Source organism: Crinia signifera, chromosome 2 (genome assembly GCF_055691185.1).
Source record: "Crinia signifera chromosome 2, ASM5569118v1, whole genome shotgun sequence".
NCBI lineage: Eukaryota > Metazoa > Chordata > Amphibia > Anura > Myobatrachidae > Crinia > Crinia signifera.
Window position 1 is genome coordinate 242027094 of NC_139218.1, and position 23127 is coordinate 242050220.

General features: G+C 43.0%; 1 protein-coding gene across 3 annotated transcripts in view; it reads right to left on the bottom strand.

The window, feature by feature from the left end:
• Nucleotides 1–23127, bottom strand: part of LOC146060658 (RCC1-like G exchanging factor-like protein) — a 71938-nt gene that overhangs the window by 12680 nt on the left and 36131 nt on the right. The window contains exons 1-7 of one of the 3 annotated variants that reach the window (XM_083174103.1): nt 17693–17920; nt 10238–10533; nt 8473–8602; nt 7127–7255; nt 5869–5935; nt 3642–3693; nt 2798–2882 (exon numbers count right to left, since the gene is read on the bottom strand). In XM_083174103.1, coding sequence (XP_083030229.1) covers nt 2798–2882; nt 3642–3693; nt 5869–5935; nt 7127–7255; nt 8473–8602; nt 10238–10522 — 748 coding nt within the window. In that variant the 5' untranslated portion in view covers nt 10523–10533; nt 17693–17920. Of the gene's footprint in view, nt 1–2797; nt 2883–3641; nt 3694–5868; nt 5936–7126; nt 7256–8472; nt 8603–10237; nt 10534–15051; nt 15181–17692; nt 17921–23127 lie in introns of those variants that run through there. The other 2 variants (XM_083174104.1, XM_083174101.1) reach the window with 2 other exon arrangements.

The window sequence follows — 23127 nt, forward strand, 5'->3', positions numbered from 1 at the left end:
CTTCTATTATGAAGCCTGTGGTTTGGTCAACGTGCACACTAGGGCCACATATAGGATATTTATGAAAACAAAAGAATTGGCACATTTTAACCATGTATTACATTATAGAAGGATTGTGACATTTCTTCAGTCTCTTGGTGCGTTCCTAATGGTCTCACATATATACTTATATAGCCGATTGTCTGATATGAACAAGTATATATGTGAGACCGATAGGAACGCACCAAGAGACTGAAGAAATGTCACAATCCTTCTATAATGTAATACATGGTTAAAATGTGCCAATATGACCATGCTAGCATACCATGCTTAACTTAAAACAATAGTCGGCTTTATAAATGATAAATTATATATCCAAGATCGATAGGACCACATCTAGAAGAAACGTCAGAATCCCTTAACAAATAAAGTGTCACTAAAACCTACTAGTATATCATGCACAATTAAGAGCTAAATGTCAGTATACGTAGCAGAAACCATTATGCAATCACGCTAGTAAGGGAACAGAATGCCAATCAAGAAGAATGACGGACATTCCAATTAACTAATCAGCAACCTGTGAGAGAACCGATCCAGGGCATTTAAGCAGACGGGAACTCCAGCAACACACACCTCCTTGAAGAAGGCAATTGGCTGAAACGCGTTGGAGTTAGAGCCATACACGCCAGCCAGAACAAGCACAAGCACCGGAGTGTCATCATCCCCCGCCGCAAGCGAAACACCTAACCCGGCTGCCCATCGTGCAGAGAAGACCGAGAACGTGGAGAGGGTGAGTAGGAGACGGAGAGTACTGTGAGGCAGGAGGTCCCCCCGGGCGGTTAAGCGAGGCGGTGTCGACGGCGGCGGACAGCTGCCTCAAACACCTTACCGCACTGCCCTTAGTCACCGCAGCTAACGAGAGAACGGCATGTGAGGTACTGAGCGCCAAAGCACTCGTACATCACTGCCACTATCCCGTACAGCAGCAGGCCTGACACGGGCACCCTAAGCTGCACCGGTCCCCCCCCCCTCCGAAAACCCGTTTGAGAAAATCAACACGGTTAAAAGGGGTACCCGAAGACTTGTGACAACTTGCAAATCTAGACCACTGTTTGACGGGACGCCGCAAACAAAGTCTAGCTATAAACTGAGATCCAATGTACTGCAGTTCATGCAGTTTGATTTGAAAAAGTGCAAATTGGGACATTGAGACTTTTATAATAATAATAATAATGATATTTATATAGCACTTTTCTCCCAATAGGACTCAAAGTGCTTTTAAACGGACGTACAGACTGGGAGATATTTACTGCAGATCGTGCACAGTGGTTTACAACTAGTGCATCCTTCTGAAGTATTAAGACCACAGCACTGTATGCCTGTTATTTTCAATACCTGACATCATTTTAAGTAAAACTTGTTACAATAAACATTGTGTCAGATATAATTGAACTACAATTCAGAGCCAACCGAATTATATACATGGTACCCATAGATTGAGCGCAGCACTACCCCCCATACTATAGAATTTTACCCTTGGGATACAGTCAGATCCCAAAGTGTTCTTGCAGCTCATCACCCCCAATTTCAGTGCGCAGGTATTACCAAAACTTGTATAATAATAATTAATACAGTGCAAGAATATAAAAATTATAATAAAAAATGGTACATAGTAATAAAAGATATATTGGATAAAACAGAATGCGGTATTCTGAGTATGAGGTCTCCAGTAATTTGTGAAATAATATTGGTATTAATAGTACAAGGCTTTTGAATAAAGTTCCTGTTTTTACACGGTTATGAGTAATGGCAGATGATGGACCACCAATATTGAAAAGAGCCAGTCCTTTTAGCATGTAATAGACACGCAAATAACTTTCGGAGGCAGTTTGATGGCAAAGCACGCATTAATAGTACATATTCCAAAGTGAAGTTTAGGGAGCAAAAAAGATGGTAATAGGCTCACCTAATATATGCGGTATCCAGTTTAGTTGATGCGCTGGTAATTAGGCAGCCAGGGCGGCTTATGGTGGAAGAAAGCCGGTGGTATATTACAGCTGCGCCGGTTCTGGATTTACCCCTGGTGTTGAAGCGGGTATTGCACGGTGTCCGTGCTGGCGGGTATGATGAGCCGACAGCACTTCCGATGCGGGGAGTAGTGTAGACGGGCAGTGCACGGTGTCCGTGCTGAGCGGCTTGGTGAGCCGACAGCACTTCCAGTGCAGAGGACGATGTAAGGGGGCAATGCACGGTGTCCGTGCTGTAAGGCTTGATGAGCCGGCAGCACTTCCAAGACAGGTCACGGCAGATAGCGTGTAGCGTGGTCCAGCTGAATCGGACAGACAGGAGACCTCACACTGAGTTTTGCTGACGTCAACGCGTTTCGTAACCACTTGTATGCTGGAAACTTTTTTCTTGATCCCGACCGCCGCAATGCCGGCACTTTGTCCCTCAATGGGTGTCCATGACACCCATAGAGGGAGAATAAAATAGTGTGCCGAGCGTAGCGGGACACCAGGCCCCTGCAAGGGGGAGTGATCCACGGCCCCCCCTTGTCGCAATTGCGGCGGTCTGGATTCCAGCGTCGGTATTCGACCGCCGGCATATCATACCGTACCCGTGATCAGAACCAATTGTAGTTCCAGCTCTTGCTGATCAGCCAATGGAAATGAAGGTTCCTTTTCATGAAAAATAGATTTTTTTTTTTTCTTCTGTAGGTTTTAGTTCAAACCTCTACTTATTTTGCCTCAACAGGAAAATAGAATAAATGCAACTGTAAATCAAGTTAATACAGGATGTAAACCAATTAAAAAATGACCTGTTTGCCCATCAGCTCCCCAACCACATGAATACACCTCTCCTTGCTCTGTCCTGAACAAACTATGATCTTGGCCACATGCAACCTGCAAACACAAATAGAAAAATAGCATTCTCAGAAGAGGACATTCATAAAAAGGTGCAAACATTGTTCAATATTTTGTGAGAAGTAAAATAAAACCCCAAAACAAACATGGTAAATTCCACCACTAACACAATGCAATCAATAGCAAAAATGGATAAATACTATCTTAACAACCAAGTAGTGTATCTTGAGCGAAGATAAATACTTTTTAAAACAATAAAATAATCTGAAAGTCTGCTATATTGTTTACAGTGTATATAAGCACATTAACCTCACCACATAAATGAACAATATACTAGATATACTAACACTATACTAGAAATAAATGGGCCATGCTGTGCCGTAGCAGCTATTTTCATTTCCGCAATGAGCTACAGTATGTGGGTTATTCTGGTTCACTCGGAAAAGCACAATCACTCTTTAATGGACAAAACCATATGTACTGCAGGTGGGGCAGATGTAACATGTGCAGAGAGTTAGATTTGGGTGCGGTTTGTACTTCAAACTGATATCTATATTGCACTGTAAAAATAAAGCAGTCAGTATTTACCCTGCACAGAAACAATAAAACACCCAAATCTCACTCTCTCTGCACATGTAACATCAGCCCCACCTGCAGTGCATATGGTTTTGTCCATTAGAGAGTGATTGTGCCTTTCCGAGTGAACCAGAATAACCCCCTATATACAAAATCCTATAAATATATTCAGTCACAGATTAGCAGTGATGGAAGGCGACGTCATGCCGAATATCACTATACCTGAACAACTTTGCTCTCCAGCTTCCGAACCCGGTGAATCAACTGACTTTCACTGGAGGAAAAAGACACAATAGTTAAGAGGCGATGGTTACATAATCATATTTTACAGTCTCTTAAAAGAAACTGAGCTCAAGAAAACATTTAGAAAGTAAATAAAAGTAAATGTAGTACAACGTGTGGACAATAACTCCTGAAATGGAACATCTACTATTGCAAAAATGACTAAAGTGAAGGAACAGTAACAAAAAGTGGTGGGTTAATAAATCATGCGCTTACAGATACCTGCTAGTGCTCACCATTCTGCATTTTCCTTTATTCACCATTATACCTTTTAATTTTCTTTCTATCCAAAAAGACATCTTATTCCCCTTTTACCTAAAATCCCAGGTCTGACCCAGGATTTGGATAGACTGTTCCCACTGCAGCTCCTATATGGGTTATTCCCAGGTCGGCACTGTACACAGGTGCAGTCTCTTTTCTGCTGGCATTTGTGGATGACAAGTCCAAGCGAAGGTACTTGTCAATGACAACTCCATGCGTCGATACTTGTGAATGACATCTTCAAGCACTGGTATTTGTGAATGACATGTTCAGGCACGTGGAAATCTGTCTGACCCGGGACTGTTTACACTGCACCCTCCCATTTTTAAGTGAGCTGTTTCCACTGAGACAGAATTCACGTGGTCACGGTAATAATACCGGTTTTAGCAGTAGTGAAATGGAATATTAGAATGCGATTTTTAGCACTTGAACTTTGGCTATTAGATTGCAACAATAACACAGTTACAATTATAAATATTGTTCAATTTTCGATATCTCGCCTTTAAAATATATTAGTGTAGACTCAAAGAAGGGTTACACAGAAGCTTCATATTCCTAAGGACTAATACAGTGGTTCCCATACAGTGTGCTGTGGCACACAGGGGTGCCTCGTGACACTTGCAGGAGTGCCATGGATTGGTGGTCCAGGACCAATTCTAATTATTTATGGTTCATGTAATAGACAAAACAAATATTAGTGGCTTCTAATCATAAAATATGTGGTCAAACAGAAGTGAAAATGTCAGTGCCGCTCACATTTGTTATATAGATTCAAATAAGAAATGTTTTATAAAAAAAAAAAAAAAAAAGGATTAGATTTCCTATAAAAGGTGACATTACAGGTTTCGATTATGATGAAAAGGTCTGCCTGGCAATTTTTTACACCTATTTTGACAAATTTACTCAAAGGGTTAAGAAACTTTTGTTCTATGGCTGCCATGAATTTATCTAGCTGTTGCTAGATACATAACAAAATGTGATTGGTTGCTATGGGCAACATCTCCAAGTGAAAAAACACACTTTAGTAAATATACTATACATGAAACAATGAAGGAACTAAGAATATAACTGATGGGGCTACAATTTACAGGTTGATGTTTTCATAGATTTCCATTTAATTAACTTGCAAATCAGTATAAGAAATAAAAAGAAAAAGAAAGAGAAAGAAAAAGAAAAAAATACACATCTTAAACATAACTTAGATGTGTTTAAGGTTTCTCATGTATAAGAATACAATATACTGTATGGTGGAGTTTTTACCTTTTTTTTATTTTTTTTTATATATAACCAGCTGTGACTGCCCATCCGCTACATTTCTTACATAACTTTATCAAATGAATGGTTCTTAACAAGGGCGAGAATTTGGCCTGTTCAACCTGGCCTAGCACCCACCAGACCTTGAATGTGATTTAGCAGAAAACCCCAACAGTTCAAGTGCATTGTTATTCCCATCAACATTCTATCAGATGACATGTACTTATACAAGTCTGGTGAGAACTTCAACTACACACAGAGAAAGTGGGTACAGCTAAGTGATAGAACTGTAAACAAGGTACCCACATACATTGAAAATAGTTTTAGTGGGCAATTAAAACTGGGTGATGTCTGCAAAGAGCCATCAGACCAGACCTCATATGAGGAGGAAAACATCCACCGTTAATGTAATTCCTGGGAAAATGCATGGGCACACAGGTTTTATTGTAAAAGAAACCCTTTCACATCTATAGATTATATTTAAATGAATCCTTCTAAAAAATAAAGGATATTGTGTTGTTGAAACTGATTTCTAAGAGGGAGTTAAACTAAAAAAAAATACCTGACATTCATAAATCGCTTTCCCATTTTAAGAGAACGATTAATAATGAAAAGAAAGGCATACCAAGGTCATCCACTTAATATTCCTTACCTGTAAATCTCTCCTTTGATAACCTGTCTCCCACACTGTCCATATGAATTGTTCCCAATGCTGAAAACTGGAACAATAATTTATATTAGGTTTTGGCATTTTGATTTGACATGGTTCAATGATTCAAATTGGTCATTACACTGTAACTTCTACCTGACAATCTGTAAAATAAAACATTGGCACATTCTGCAACGGAAATTTCTGGTGGTGACGTTCCCAGGCAAACAAAACCCTGAAAAATGGTTATATTTACGGATCAGACTGAAATCTATAATTTCATAATTCCATATATTATGATATATCTCTATTTGCATATACAGCATTAGTTACATTTGCGATTAAATCAGAAAGAGATTACAATATAACAAGGGAATGGCAATAGGCTTATTAGTGTAAATTGACTTTCCATCATAGAAACACAGATGTAGTATGACAGAGGAGGACGAACATGTCTAATAAATTCGCAACGGCATCATAGCTCATCTGGTCAGGGCTGATCTGTGCACCGCACATAGCGTATCATCCTTCAGTGTACTTAATTGAATTGACCCCATTTAGTTATTGTTTAATTGTCTTGTTTGATTATCTCAAATGTTTTTGAAAAGTTGTACAGTTTCAATTCACTTCTTTCATAGTTATCCTTTTCCATCTGCATATTGGCCCTTATTCTGGTTGACTCGTTCTTGCACAAATTTGCAAGGTGGACCGATGTTTTGTGCATGCGCAGCAGCATTTCTGGATACGTGTGAACTCAGCGAAAAATAGCTTCGCTGGGTGCACACTCCCTGCCTTTCGAACGGAGGGTGGAGAGGGGTGTCGTGCAGGCTCATTAGCATATGTGAACACCCAGCATTTCATGGGTGTTCCCATGAAAACGCTGGGCGTACACATGCTAATGCATTCATGAAGCACAGCTGATCTAAGCGGATGTCATCTGCTCGCCCAATTCCCTGGAAATCTACACGCATATGTACGAGTGGTCTGAACCACCCTAACATATGTGTGCGCTTTTACGCATCATTTGATGGTTCGCCACCATCGAAAAATGGGGGAGGTTCATGTAAAACATCCATCCGCATGCTATGGGACAATACTGACAAACATGGTGGGTATAATACAGATACAAAAATAATCATTTGTAGTATCTACAAATAACGTTTTAGCCTACATCATGTTTATTTTTCGCACAACACTCAATTTTCATATATTTGTAGTTTAACATTTAAATAAAATGCAATGATCAACTCAGTTACTGTACCTCCTTCATTATCTGTCAAAATAAGGGAGTGCGCTCTGCCGCAAGATACCTGCAGCACTCTTGTCTCCTGTGGTTTGTCCAGCGGTAGAGGAACTGGTGATGGCGCCAGAATGTATTCATAACCTTTAGCTGCAAAACAAAGTTCACCAGAAGGTAAATAGCAGCACACATCCTAATCTACAGGTCAGGTTATTATAAAGATCAATCTTACACCCCTTTTACCTCGCAAATGGCAGGTTGCACAGGGGATGGACATGGGTCCGTGAGCGACCCGTCATTTGGGAGGTGAAGCTCCCACAGCGACCTGGCAATAAGTCGATAGCAAAACAGTTATGCAGAATGTAAACAAGGTGCTTCCTCAGGTTGCCAAAATCTAATGCAAAACAAAGCAGCTGTGGAAAAATCACTAATGGTTTGGTCCATTTTTGTTATCTCTTTTCATGTGCACTTCGATATCTTGATCATACCAATAGCACAGCCTTTATAAACATAAGCAAATACCCAATGGTAGCAGTGCACATATTGGGGGTTATTCTGGATGATTCGCAAGGGCGACTCGCTCGCAGGGGTGTGAGAATGGATGTTACACAGTAGCATCCATTCGCAGGGCAGGGGGAACCTCCCACATCATTCAATGGTCGCCGACCATTGAATGTGGAGGTGCACGCATAGGGGCAGTACGGATGGTGTAATGGTTAGCATTACTGCCTCACAGTGCTGAGGTCATGGGTTCGATTCCCACCATGGCTCAAACTGTGTGGAGTTTGTATGTATCCTCCCCATACTTGCATGGGTTTCCTACGGGTACTCCGGTTTCCTCCCACAATCCAAAAATATACTGGTAGGCTAATTGGCTCCCAACAAATTAACCCGAGAATGTCTGTGTGTGCGTGTACATGTGGTAGGGAATATAGATTGTAAGCTCCACTGGGGCAGGAACTGATGTGAATGTTCAAATATTCTCTGTAAAGTGCTGTGGAATATGTATGCGCTATATAAGAAACTGTTAATACATAAATAAATATAAAAGAGACTCAAGTCATTTACATATGCGTGCAAGCTGGGAAGGAATTGGGCGAGCAGCCGACATCCAGTGATGCCCCCCCGTGGCATGGCCTCATTAGCATAAGAACGCCCAGTTTTCCCATATGCTAATGTTACTCTCCACACCCCTCTCCACCCCCCGCCCGCTGTCCTGGGTGTGTGAACCCATCAAATAGTCTGTTCGTCATGGGTGCACGCACCCTGCTTATGCACATAACACCACAATCAGTCCCCATGCGAATGCATTCTGGTTAGGAAGCAAAGCAACCAGAAAAAGGCCATAATGTGTTGCCTCTACTTACTTCGATCTCTTATACTTCTATGATATCCAATTTGAGAATCCTTATTTAGTCCCATGCCCCAAACCTTTGTGATGTCACTTGTCTTGGAAGATAATAATGTGAAGCCATAGCCACAGGCCGCAGATGAGATCTGCAAATCACAAACCAGATGAACATAAATTATTTATATTTAAGGACAAAAATATAAACAACTTTAGTAAATAAGTTATTCAGGATGTCTTTGTTCAGTGCCAGCCACAGCAACCACCCATTTCTCCCATGATATAGCGGTGATAGGCTGTACAAAAGAGGGTTCAGAGGTGAACGAAACGAACAGATGAGAGACTGGAGGTGAACAGAGATGAGAGCGAGAGCAACTTTATATTTACTAAACTATGGAATTTAGAAGTGGAGATGTTGCCCTTGGAAACAAGGGCATAGCAAATAGTCATGGGGCACCAAGCCATTTCCCTAAAGGCAGTCCATCCCCTATTATGTATTCTCCCCTCTAATTTACTGACTCATTCCAGTTACACTATCCATGGATGTAATACAACACATTTCTGATGTGTAACAATATAATGGCACCACATGTAGGTAAACAGAAAATGATAAAAAAATAGCTCCATTTTGGCTGTTGGACATTGCTGATCTTCCTGCACTCCCTGGCCTGCTCATCAAACTTCCCTTTACAATGAAATATCTGCAGTCTGCGGCTTTACAGGAGACTCATATAAAGTGTTTGAATTGAGCATATATTGCACCTATACAGAGAGCACACTTTGTCCCCAGTGACACGGGCTGCTGCTATAGGTGTCAAAAAACTAATGCTTCGTACTACCACAAGTTCTGGGAGTGTCGGAGGATCAGGATCTTTTGGGACAAGCTGATTAATTATATTAACAATGTCTATACTCAAACTCCGAAAACACCCAGCTGCCTGTCTATTCCTGTACCTTCAAGTGTGGGACCTTGGTCCTAAAAAAAAAAAATCACAGATAATACCGGTCCTCATGATCATTTTAACAATGGCCAAAAAACTGATCCTTACACATTGGATCCATAGAAGTTGCCCTTCTATTCTGGAACTTAAGAAAGCTATGCTGAATACACTGTTCTATGAAAGCCAGGCATTGATGTCGGACCTAGAAATTGCCTGTACCTCTCAGCAAATAGGGACTGTGTTGGATGCAGCAGTAGCCATCTATTGGCATTCCCCAGTCTTTATCAAATTCTGCTACAGAGTGCTTCACTGGTGTGCATGCAAATGTGCAAGGACTGATTCACCCAGTTCCACTATCCACAGATGCTGAAAAATGGACTGACGCACCATAAGTCACACTTGCATCAGTCCTATGGTAGGGGCAGTTTCTCTGTTCCGAGTATGGCCTGTGAGTGACTTAGCATTTGTGTGTGCACGCACATTCCCCACTGACACACGCACAATATGCATATAAGACAGACCAGCTACCTGCGCCAAGCCACCTCACTGTCACTGCCCACTACATTTTCAACACATATTTGATACTGCGTGTCTCCCATGCACCTCGATAATAACTCCGGCTCTGTGCGTACACTGCCTGGATGCATGTGCAGTGCAACATATACACATGCACAGTAGAAAAATATCCCTTCACTGCAACCGCCATTATTTGTGACTCAACGAGTATTACAAATGTTATGCCCCTGCTGTAGAAAGAGAACATACCATTTACATTCAATATAAAACAATACATAATGAATGAATTCTATTTTTCTAGAGAATAAACATGCTTACATAACATACCTTTTCATCCATTTCCAACCTATATGGAGTTAGCTGGAATTGTTTCGGCTTTTTCCTCCCTGTGTCGGGTAGTACAAAGCTGGGTATCCCTAATGCTCCAGTGTAAGAGAACCCCCACACAAAAACACGGTCCTTTCTTCTAGAGGCTTTCCCAATATACTGAAAGGTTGGAAGTTCATCCCCTGGTTTGCTTTTCCCCACCGGAGTTGCCAGGTGTCTCACAAGTACAAATCTGGGATTCAGGATGCTCAGGCTTCGGCCAACTAGGAATGTTGTGCTGCACATTTTTCTATAAACTGGTAATAAAAGAAAATCAAATAAGAATGTTAATAGTAACACAAACGTATGGAAGCTTGGCTTGTGTGTGATCTGTAAACTGATTCGCAGTGGGAGAAATAGACCCAACATGTAATCAATATAACACAATAGTAATCAAGATTCTTGTTACACTATTTCTTAAAAATTTAGGTAAACCAGGCATCAAATCAAAACCCTGCATCAATTACTAATTTTTTTAAACAAAAAAAAAAAAATACAAGACTGGCCCTAATTAAAAAACAAACAAAAACTGTGTGATTACCTAGAATGGTAAATACCCAAATTACCATAGCCATCATTGATCATTCGTATGCTGCCACAAATTCAATCACTATAAAATTCGGCAGCAAAGTCAAGCATAATAACAAGACATGCTAAAATCTCAATTTTTGATGTACGCAAAGGATCAAAAGCACTGCAGACTATGCAGTATGTGTGCTATATGACTGTAAATATAACAATATAACACATACATACACATATATACTCAATCCCTTAATCTAGTAGCTGTGACCCTGATATTCAATCGGGTGATGTAGGACTTTATTTGGAATAGCGAAAGCCGCTGGCATAAGTGGGGAAACGCGTCAGTTTCTGATAAAAAAAAAAATTGCCATCCAAAGGAATCGCCGGCCGCCATACCAAAGATTGGATTGGACAGTCATTTACTAACTGATTTCTCAGGGAAGTCTCAGTGTATGGGGGCTTAACACCTCCATTTACGAACACAACTGTGACATCTCTAACCTCCACCCCAACACAAAATACACATCAGTATAAATTCCAATTGCACCAGTCAATTATATATGTAGGATTCATGAAAATGTACCACAGCATACTCCGCTTTGCTCTAATCTTCATGATATCATTCTTTCTGCAAAACAACTTACATTAACCCCCTTCTCCTTTATCACAGGTGCCAGACATTACCAGTTTGCATATGAAGCCAGCATGGGGGTTTACATTCACCTATACATGCTTGCAACTCTGCTGACTGTACTAATATGTGGACTGGTCTTAAAATGATTGGCATGCCCAGGACTGATCCAATCACGTCTGACATCTGCCACATACGGTAGGAGGCCCAGCCACTCACCCCCAATCCTGTCTCTAGGTGTCTGTGCTTAGAGGAGGGATTGGATTGTCTACAGGTCACATTATCCATTAGATAATTGGTACTTGTTTCCTAGAACGGCCACAACGATTTAGATCGTTGTGGTCGTAAGATAAAAAATCGGATCGATCGCATCGCATGCGATTTGGTAGCATACGATGCGACCGATCCGATCGGCCGATTTTTCACCCGATTTTTTTTTTTTTTTTCACCAGATTTGTTTAAATTGCCCCCCCAAATGTTAATAAGTGTGCTAGACCCCACGATAGACGTGAACCCGAAGCGTGGCGAGCGCAGCGAGCCCGCGAGGGGCGGCGGTGCGCGTCCTCCGACCTTTTCATTCCCCTACTATCCACTAGGGCGTGGAGTGAGAATATAATAGTGTGGCGAGCGCAGCGAGCCACCGAGCCCGAAGCGTGGCGAGCGCAGCGAGCCCCGCGAGGGGACGCGTCTAACTTCACAGGTATACGCGTCCCCTCGCGGGGCTCGGTGGCTCGCTGCGCTCGCCACACTATTATATTCTCACTCCACGCCCTAGTGGATAGTAGGGGAATGAAAAGGTCGGAGGACGCGCACCGCCGCCCCTCGCGGGCTCGCTGCGCTCGCCACGCTTCGGGTTCACGTCTATCGTGGGGTCATGGCGGGCACATAAAAAATGTGAAATGGGTCATATTGGCCCATTTCACCTTTTTTATCATTTTTCCCTATGTGAGATGGACTTAATCAAGTCCATCTCATCTTGTGCCATTATAATGGCACAAGACCGACCGATTTCAATGTTAAAAGATTTTTTAACATTGAAGTCTATGGAAAAATCGGGTCAATCGGTCGGTCGCATCGCGGCCGATTTTAATTGGTCGCGACCGACCGATTGACCCGATTTCTGTCAATCAAAGTGAAAAAATTGTAAAAAATCGGCCACATCGTGAGGATCGTGTCCCTTAATTAAGAGCCACGATCACTCACGATTGTGGCCGTTCTAGGAAACAAGTACCAGATAATTTTATTTGCTAACCCATTTCCCCAAAATATTGTAATGGAAACATTAATTTTCCTAAATAAAAACTCCTAAGGTAATGCCGTCAGTCACACTCACACACATAGGCAGCACCATTTATTTACTACTGTATGTCTCAAGAATAGAGAATGATGGATGTGTTTCTATTTTTAGTGGATGAAGGAGAAATTATACTCTTAGCTTTACTTTGGGGGGTATTCAGACATTGCCGTTGTTTTTTCATTTTCGATATTTTTAACTCAACGTTTCTTTCGGCATTCGAAATCCTTTTTCGTAGGTAAAGTTTTCGCATATTCTAACTTCAAAAGGTGTGTTACACCCCCACACACACAAAATCTGACCAATCACGCGATGTGAGGGCGTATATTTTTCGCTTTCTCGCCTTTATTTTGCCTATATTAGTTTTCGATCTGCGTAATCAGATGCCATTTGCATGTCAGACGAGGAGGCGTTCCCATCAGAAGAACGGCCTAGAGTAACAAGGACATCGTAGGACACCCGGGTATCTTGTGTGAGCCTGTCTCCACGTGCAGACATTATGGGGGACATTTACTAAAGGAAATTTGTAAAAAAATAGGTGTATTTGTATCCAGAAATACACTTATTTTTGACATTTACTATCCCGAAAATACGGCAATTCGTATTGATAGCACATCAATACGAATACGAATTTCCGTATTTTCGGGATATTAAATGTCAAAAATTAGTGTATTTCTGGATACAAATACACCTATTTCTTACAAATTTCCTTTTGTAAAATTCCCCCTATGGGTGAAAATAGATTGTAAGCTCCTCCGAGTAGGGCCCTCTTCCCTCCTGTTGTCAAAGCCCACTTCTCTTCACATGTCACTCACAGCTCTCCTTTACTCCAACACTCAGTCACCATCTTCATACTCATCTCCATCATTGGCCTCAAGCCTCTAGTTGTATGTTGATTGGGTCCTCACTACTTACATTTAAGCTGTAATGTGTATTGAACTGTGGCGCTCTTTATTTGTACTGTATTTTTGTTATTTATTCAATGTTATGCCAAGTTTTGTCTCCCTGTATTGTTCCTTTGTACGGCGCTGCGAAACACTTGTGGCGCCTTATAAATAAAATTATAATAATAATAATAAATATGTATCACATGGGACAAATATAATAATACTTTTAAATCAGAAATAAATTCAAGAACATAATTTAATGTAAAGGAACTTGGAAAAATGAAATGAACACATTTAAAACAACAAATAACCATAAAAAAAGAGAAAAATACGAGGCATTTTTAACAGTGGCAAGGATCCGCGGCAGGAAAAAAAGCACAATAATAATCGTAAAAGGCATCTTTAGAAAAAGTGAAAAAGCATCGAAAATAGAAGAGTGAATAAGCGAAATCATACTACAGTGAAAAATACACTGAGATAATGAAAATGCAAAATGATGAATTCATCAGTTTTCGCAGTAAACGGTCGAAAGAAACAAAACATTTACAAAAATCGAAAATTAAAAATCAAGTGAAAAACCAATGTGTGAATACGCGATAACAATTCGAAACCGAAAAAAAGAAGAAAAAGTGAAGAGATTCCGAAAAAAAAACCTTAACGCCCAACTCTGAATACCCCCCTTTATGTTGTCTTCTTTAAAGTGACGTGTGACTTTCCATCAGTGTAAATTTGTAAATAACCAAAAAACAAAACGAATAATGTGTAGACTTATTTTTCACATAAGGGGGAAAAAGTGTATTACATGGCAAGCATACCTTGCTTCCCATAAATTAATTTTAAGTGCCAATAAAGATGATGTACAAGATTCGTACCATAACTCACACCGTGCAGTGCTCTTTAACATATATAACGGTATCTTTGTGGAGACCGGTGGTCAAGATATCCTCCACCTTTTGCAACACATGCAGTGTAATTAATGATATATACCAGAGTAGTGGTTATTATCCAGTTGAAATGTGAAATGACGTGTACCCGACTTACTATTATGTAAGTCTTTCAACTCATGTAGCGTGTTCTTGTCTCTATATTCCCAGTATATATTGACGGTCCCTTTTTTTTAGCAGTATTACCCTATATAGAATTAAAAAATAGGAGTATTTCAGTGTTTGCTTTAAAAGAGAGTATTCTTCTTGAAAATATTTCCATCAGGATTCTTAAAAAGTTATTTAAACCAGCAAAACTGATTAAAAAACCTCCATCCCGACAATGGAAGGTTTCCATATAGATCCAAAAAGAGGCCAAAGCTCACAGAACGGATTTACAAAATCATAAAAATTGTATATTATTAAAAATCATGAAAATTGTATAAAATAAAAAATTAACAAACAAACAAAAAAAAAAAAAAACAATTTAAAAATTAAAATGTGCAAATACATACATCCAATGAAGGGTCAAAAAGGTGATGGCTGCTCACACTCCACACTGGCTGTCGACACGTTTCGGTGTGTAGACGCCCCTTACTGAGTGATATTGTTCACAATATTACTATTGTAAAGCGCAACGGAATCTGCTGCGCTATATAAGAAACTGAAAATAAATAAAGAATAAATAATACCACCTAGTATATATGGGGCTTAAAATACAGATTTAAAAGTACTTTGGACAGTGTCACAATTCAGAGTATTAAAAATACTTTTACTTCTGCAGTGCTTTCTTGGATGGCACAGTGTCCTGCAAATAAGATGTGCTTGTGGGTGACGTCGGGATCGTAGTGCACCTTTCCTTGCCAGCGCATCTCAGGAACTGTCAATTCTGCCACTGCACTTGGTTCGGATGTCTCCATGTGCAACATATGGCAGCGCTCAGCTCACTCCACTTCTCCAGGGCTCAGGGCTTCTGTATAACAAGATCCCTCCAGTACAGCAATATTGGAGCAGCCATGTTGGAATCTATCACCTGACTCACCACTACTGCTCATTGAGAAGTTTCAAATCAGCTGACTGCAATAGCCAATTAGCACAGACTACCCTATAAATTCCATTTCATGACTAGTTCAAATCACCACAACAACATCGCTACACAGAGTAAGCAGCTCTATGCTGTGCTCCTCGTTTTTGTGACTGGCTCTAGTTTGGTTGCTCCTCAAATCTTCAATACAGTTTCCAATTCTGGTTGTTATCCTGGTTCTAGTCCAGTCACTCCTCAAGTCTTTATTGTAGCTTCATGGTCTGGTTATTATCCAGATTCCAGTCACTCTTTTAGTCTTCAGTATAGCTTTGCATTACTGTTACTCTTCAGTCTTAATTCACCAGTCTTCATTGTTTAGTCCGCAGTCTTCAGTTATCAAGTCTTCAATTCCAGTTACTTTTCTGATCCCAGTTTAGGACACCATTCCAGTTTCTTGTCTATCATCTCAAGCAATCATTTTTTTATATCAGTTATCAAATAACAAAGATACAGAACTTTCACCAATAGGGGCTTATTATTACAAGGTCTAATTCATCATCTCTTGAGTTTGACGCTCCATGAGCAAGAGTTGGATCAAAGTACCTCACTGTCTTTATTCGCCTGCTTCTTCAGCCATCGCCCTCACAAGCCAACCCTCCGGCATGACTTGAATAATGGAGCCTAAAAGAATACCATACCAGTGTCTAAATTACACAAGCCAGATGGATGGAAAAAAAGCATGTGATGTGCTAAAGAAACCGTGGCTAAAGCAAATTGCCCAAGACCTTCAACCACGGTTATCTGGTCGACACTGAAAATTTTCAACATAAAGAAAAGGTCGCCATGAGTTTTTCCTGTTTTTTTTATTTTATTTATTTTAACGACTTGTACTTACTTCACAATCCAAGTGGACATAGAGGTAGAATATAATGGTGTACCAAGTGCAGAAAACCTTACGAGACAAATGCAGTACAAAAAAACCGTGTCCATGTTCATAAATGTCGTTATAGACACCAAAAACATCAGGTGTGATGAAAAAACTGGACTTTGCCAGTTGAAACAGCTGTTGGGTCCACCACAGCATCAGTGTTTAGGATGTTTGAATAAACCATCTTTTACAAACTACAAGTGATTGCGGGTCTTCTAATTCCATGTGATGGGATGAGTTTCTTTTGAATAATTTGCTGGACCCTGCACCGCTGCTTGATTATATGTATTGGAGTGCTGTTTCTCTACCACAGTGAAATATATATATATATATATATATATATATATATATATATATATATATATATATATAGGCAGGGTGTGGCACCCTGCATAAGAAGCTTAAAGGGGACACTTATATAAACACACAACATATACATACACAACACCAGACCTTGCATCCAGGATAAAGGAAAAGGCTTGTTCAAATAGTGAATGTATTCATAAGGGCAAAAAACAATATTAAGTCATGTGCAGTCAACCTGTTGTTTTAAGGACAGCAGCCCTTTTCCTCAGGACCTATGGCAGTTTCCTTAAAGTGCAGAGTGCAAATCAGATTTATTTGCACACTACACTTACCATGAAAATTGCCATAGATCCTGAGGAAAAGGGCCATAGGTTGACATGTAAATAGTCAACACCCACAAAGTTGACACGCATTTTTTCATTTTTTGGGGGGGTGTCTTGTCGACTTAGGGCCAGATGTATCAAGCTTTAAAAAGTGATAAAATGGAGAGTGATAAACAACCAGCCAATCAGCTCCTACCTGACATTTTTCAAACCCAGCCTGTAACATGGCAGCTAGGAGCTGATTGGCTGGTTGTTCATCACTCTCCATTTTATCACTTTTTGAAGCTTGATACATCTGGCCCCTAGACTTTGTCATTCTAGGGGCCGCATACCGTGCAGACAACCACTAATCTATAAGTAGAACAGAATATCATTAAAGGAACCCTTAAACTACATTATTTTACTTTGTGGCACAACTCTCTTTTTACATATTATTTTGATAGAGTTCTGCTTGTTGCTCGACCAGCCAAAAATAGTCTATGTAGGCTAGCTGCACCTGTACCTGTAGGCTGTAGCCCATAGCACGCCAGGCTTATATGTACGAATAGCTGTGTGACAGCACAATAATTCCTCACCTGCAGGATGCCAGATCTATATGTCTGAGTTTCCATGCATTGCTCTATGCAGCGATACTGTAATTGCCATGCAGTCACTCATCTTATCACCGTTGCCGGGGTGTCATACTGTACACGCTGACAGCCGAAGCATGGGCGCAGCCATATTGCTGACCTCTCACACGCTCACAGACTACAACTCCCGGCTAGCAATGCATGGCCTCAGATCCGCCAAGCTCGAAGGGCTGCCGCGAAGTGTGATTGTGATAGCGGCAGCTGCCCCCTAGCGACTGATCGCTGGCGCTGCAGCATAGCGCCGGACGGACATCGCTTTTTCTCATTGGTCAATGCTAGGAAAATAATAAAATAGTGAATGAAGTTAGGGCCCTAGAGTCGGGGTGGCGTTTGGCGTGATTGACATCGATGGTTACCTGCATTATTGCATACCTCTCAACATGACCCTCTCCAGGAGGGATACAATGCTCTGTTTCTGGACTTTCCTATAATGTATGATTGCCATCACCTGTTTCAAACAGGTTAATGGGTAAGAAAGGTTCTTCCACACCAGGGTTGCCTACCCTCCCGGAATGACCGGGAGGGTCCCGGAAATCGGGCGGACCACCCCTTGCCAGGGGGGGTCCGTGGTCAAATGACGCGATCCCGTCATTTTAGTCCTGCCCCATACCTCCCAACAGTCCCGATTTTATCGGGACAGTCCCGATTGTCAGGGCCTGTCCCGCTGTCCCACCCGCGGGCGGCAGTGTCCCGCGGTGTGGGGGGTCTGTTGGGAGTCCCACCTGTCAGCTGCTAAGCAGCGGGGAATAAAAGCTGTGCTCATGCGCACAGCGTCTATTCCCGCAGCCAGGGGGCTGGGGGCATGGCTAGAGGCTCACAGAGCCTCTGGGTCATGCCCCCATAGCGGCAAAATGGGGGCGTGGCCTCGCGGAAGAGCCGCGCAGCAGCAGCGTCCCGCATACTAGACTTTCAAAGTTGGGAGGTATGCTGCCCCCCGCAGTGCAATGCATAAAATACCTGCATTGCACGGCGGGGTTAAATGACGCAATCACTCTACCCACGCCCCCAAAACAGGTCAGCCCGCCCGTGTCTCTGCCCCAGCACGGCCCCTATTTGCTCCGGATTTTGGCCCCGCCCCCCTGTCATGTTGAGCTGGCTGCCCTCTCCCGGAGAGGGCAGCAAGAAAGTCGGCAACCATGTTCCACACAGGTTATGGTAATCATACATTAAGAGGGAAGTCCAGAAAACAGAGCATTGTGTCCCTCCTGGAGAGGGTCATGTTGGGAGGTATGAGTCTGCCAGGACTGGTATGAAGTGAATTGGCAGGGCAATGATTCAGCTGTCTACAGCATCATACTTGCCTACCTGACCCTCTCCATGCGGGAGAAAATGCTCTGTTCCTGGATTTCCCTGGTAATGTATGATTACCATCACCTGTGGTGAGCTAGTTAATTGATAAGGAAGGTGTTTTTCTTTTTTTTTTGCAAATAGATTTATCAAAGGAACATAGCAAATCACAGACAGAATGTGTAAAAACATGCATTTCAGAAAGCTTTACAAAGTCTGATATAAAACAAGAGTCTAAAATATCACAAGTAGTTATAATGAGACTAAATAACAATTAAGAATTTGGCATAAATGCGGGTTCCTTCGGTTCACAAAGACAATACAGGGGGAGGAAAGAAAGAGAGGGGGGAAGAGAGTTCTGCGACTCCCACACCCTTAAGGAAGGTGTTTTAATTAGGGAGGCCAATCCCGGGATCGGCGGGATCCCGGGATTTAGGCCTAAAATCGGCAGGATTTGAATCCCGGGATTAAAGCTTTCCATTCCGGGATTAGTACCCCGTGTAAAATGCACAAAGCCGGGCAGCACTGAGCACTAGTATATGGCTCAGATGCTGCCCTGCTAACTCTTCTCACCCCCCCCCCCCCTGCGGTGCTGCTGTTAGGGAGGACAGTGATCTGCGCTGACAGACATGGTGGCGTCTAGGCTCTGCAGTGTGACCCCTGACATTACATCACGCTGCGCAGCCTGGCCGCCGCTATGCCTGTCAGCGCAGATCACTGTTGCGAACACAGACGCCCGGCCATTCTTATTTATTACTGCTATGTGAGGTGCATTATGAACGTGTCATGTCCAGCCCAGCGATCAAGTATACGCCACCCCGCTGTACAGCCTGTCTGCAGGAGACAGACTCCTGCCTATCACAACTAACGTAAGTGACTGCACTGTCACTTCATATCTCCCAACATGACCCTCTCCAGGAGGGACACAATGCTCTATTACTGGACTTCCCTCTTAATTTATGATTGCCATCACCTGCTTTGAACAGGTTAATTGAGAAGAAAGGCATTTCACCACAGGTGATGGAAATTCTAAATTGAGATGGAAGTCCAGGAATAGAGCATTGTGTCCCTCCTGGAGAGGGTCATGTTGGGAGGTATATCACTTACAGGGGATTGTCTGGGGTTGGGGGCGGGTTTATAGGCATTTACAATGACATGTGCGGGGCGGGCAGTTTAGGGGGCGGGTCATTTTTTTTATTAGAGAGGCCAATACCGGGAATCCCGGGATTGAGCATTTTTCAATCCCTATTCCCGGGATTAAAAAAATTCCCCGGGATTGGCATCCCTAGTTTTAATACAGGTGATGACAATTATACATTACCAGGCAAGTCCAGGAACAGAGCATTTTCTCCCTCATGGAGAGGGTCAGGTAGGCAAGAATGTGCAGCATGCAGAAACAGCATTCACGGGTGAGTCCCATCTAAAAGTCCAGCAGTGGTAGGTACACTGCCCAAAACTGAATTGCAGACTTCTGAGTTAGGCAAGTATGAGATAATCTACCTGACCCTCTCCATGCAGGAGAAAATGCTCTGTTTCTGGACTTCCCTGGTAATGTATGATTACCATCACCTGTGGGGAGCTAGGTAAAGGTGTTTCACCACAGGTGATGGCAATCATACATTACCAGGGAAGTCCAAGAACAGAGCATTTTCTCCCGCATGGAGAGGGTCAGGTAGGCAAGTTAAGCCCCATACACACGGGGAGAGATATATTGCTGAGCAATATATTGCTCAGCAATATATTGCTACCAATATACATACCTCCCAACATGACCTTCTCCAGGAGGGACACAATGCTCTGCTTCTGGACTTTCCTCTTAATATATGATTGCCATCACCTGTGGTGAAACACCTTTCTTATTAGTAAACCTGTTCAACACAGGTGATGGCAATCATACATTAAGAGGAAAGTCCAGAAGCAGAGTAGTTTGTCCCTCCTGGCATGGGTCATGTTGGGAGGTATGAATATATTGCTGAGCAATATATTGCCCAGTTTCTCCTTTACATCAGCGACCAGAGATGAAAGGGAACCTCTGCCGGGCGGTGCCACTGAGGTAATCAGCTGGTCACAGGAGCATGTTCCTGCGACCAGCGATTAGAACGGTGCTGAAAACGGGAGCGCGCACCCGGCAATTTATCGCCGGGGCACACTCCCATCACTGGCAATATGTTCGCCAGCTACCATATTTCCAGCGATTTCAGCCCCTATCGCCCCCGTGTGTACACAGCTTAAGGATTAACTACAGTATGTAGCAGCAGCAGAGGATGTGCCACTGATCTTGGTGGGAAGAGCAGTGGTCACACTTGGATCTTAAGGGCACCTGCATGTACAGGTGCTGTACATGCAGGTGACTTTTCATGGCTTGGAGCCCAGAAGCAGGTGACTCCATTCAGGGGCAGGCTGGGCCGGGGGCAGGGTGCCACATGCCCCCCAGGGGGGTGTGACTATGTACTGGCTGGGCCGCTGTGTGCATCTTGCACATGCTGCCGCAGCCGTCACCGCTGCAGCCTCTGTGTCCAGCACACCCCCAGCTTCCTGGCCACACGAATATAAGGCGACGGCCTCTCCAAAAATGGCCACCGCCTTATAGGAGACAGGCACTAGAGGTACTGCCATACCTGGAAGTGCGGATTCGGGTAGCACTGTCGCGCTATTTAAATGGAACCCCTTGGCGACAAGCATGTACCTTGGCTCCCCCCTGGCAAAAATTCCCCATGGCAACAAGATTAAAACCCCTGGCAAGAAGCATGTAACCCCTGTCAACAAGCGATATTCCTCTGACAATGAGCATGTAGGTAAGCAGCAGTTATATGGTATAATCAGGGCCCGTGCGAGTGCTATCTGCGCCCCAGGTGGGGCGGGAGGGTGCACGCTCCGACGCACACCCACTCCACGGTAGGATGCGGCTGCGGGCTCCACGGGGGGATGTGTGGCTACCCAGTTACCCGCTCCACGATGCGCCCTGCTGCTCGATGTGGGGGGGGGGGGGGGCGGTTGCGTGCGGCCGCCGACCTGCTCAATTTGCGGGCTCCACGGGGGGGGATGTGCGGCCACCAATTTCCTCCGGGGGGAGACGACGACATGGCCGCTACCTGCCTGCTCCAGAGGGAGGGATATGCTGCGGGCTCTACGCGGGGATGTCTGGCCTCCCCACCAGTCACCCACTCCTACCCGGTTCAAAGGGGGGTATGGGGATATGGGTACGGGTGCGCTCACCTGGCTCTAGGGGGGTGACTTTTTTCAAACTTCCACCCTCCAGTGCCTAAAGCTGCCTAGTGGTGGTGCCGGCCCTGGGTATAATATGTAATAGGATTATTATGTTTTATGGGCATTACTTTGTTGGTATTATGTGTAATGGGCATTACGGTGTCGGCATTATGTGTAATGGGCATTCGGTGTGTGACATTATATTTAATTAGCATTACGGTATGTGGCATTATGTGTAATGGCCATTACGGTGTGGCATTATGTGTAATAGGAATTACGGTGTTGGCATTATGTGTAATGGGCATTACGGTGTGTAGCATTATATTCAATTGGCATTACGGTGTGTGGCATTATGTGTAATGGGCATTACGGTGTTGGCATTATGTTTGATGGGCATTACGGTGTGGCATTATGTTTGATGGGCATTACGTTGTGTGGCATTAGGTGTAATGGGCATTACAGTGTCAATTTTTGCAATGCGCCTTCGGCGCGCACTTTCCCCATTTCTGTTGTATGTGTGTGGAGGGAAAGATTGCTTAATCCTTGCTGCATACTAGAAGGGAGAGGGTAGGGTGGTGAAACAATGGCGATAGTGATGGGCCACTTGCTTGTGTTGCCCCCCAGGCTGAAAGTTGCCAGCCAGCCCCTGACTCCATTGCATCTGGGAGTTGCACCACTGAATATATATAAGAACAACTGAACACTGAAGAAGTCAGAATGTTCACTTTGAAAACTTGTTATGGAGCTCAGTGGTGATGAATTCTGGTTCTGCCGTTTCTATCCAGAGACCAAACAACACCCTGGTTCTGGCTACTTTTGTGGCCAAGACTTATGTTCCATACCACTCATGCAGCAGCGCACCATCATTGGGACAATGCCTGTCACAA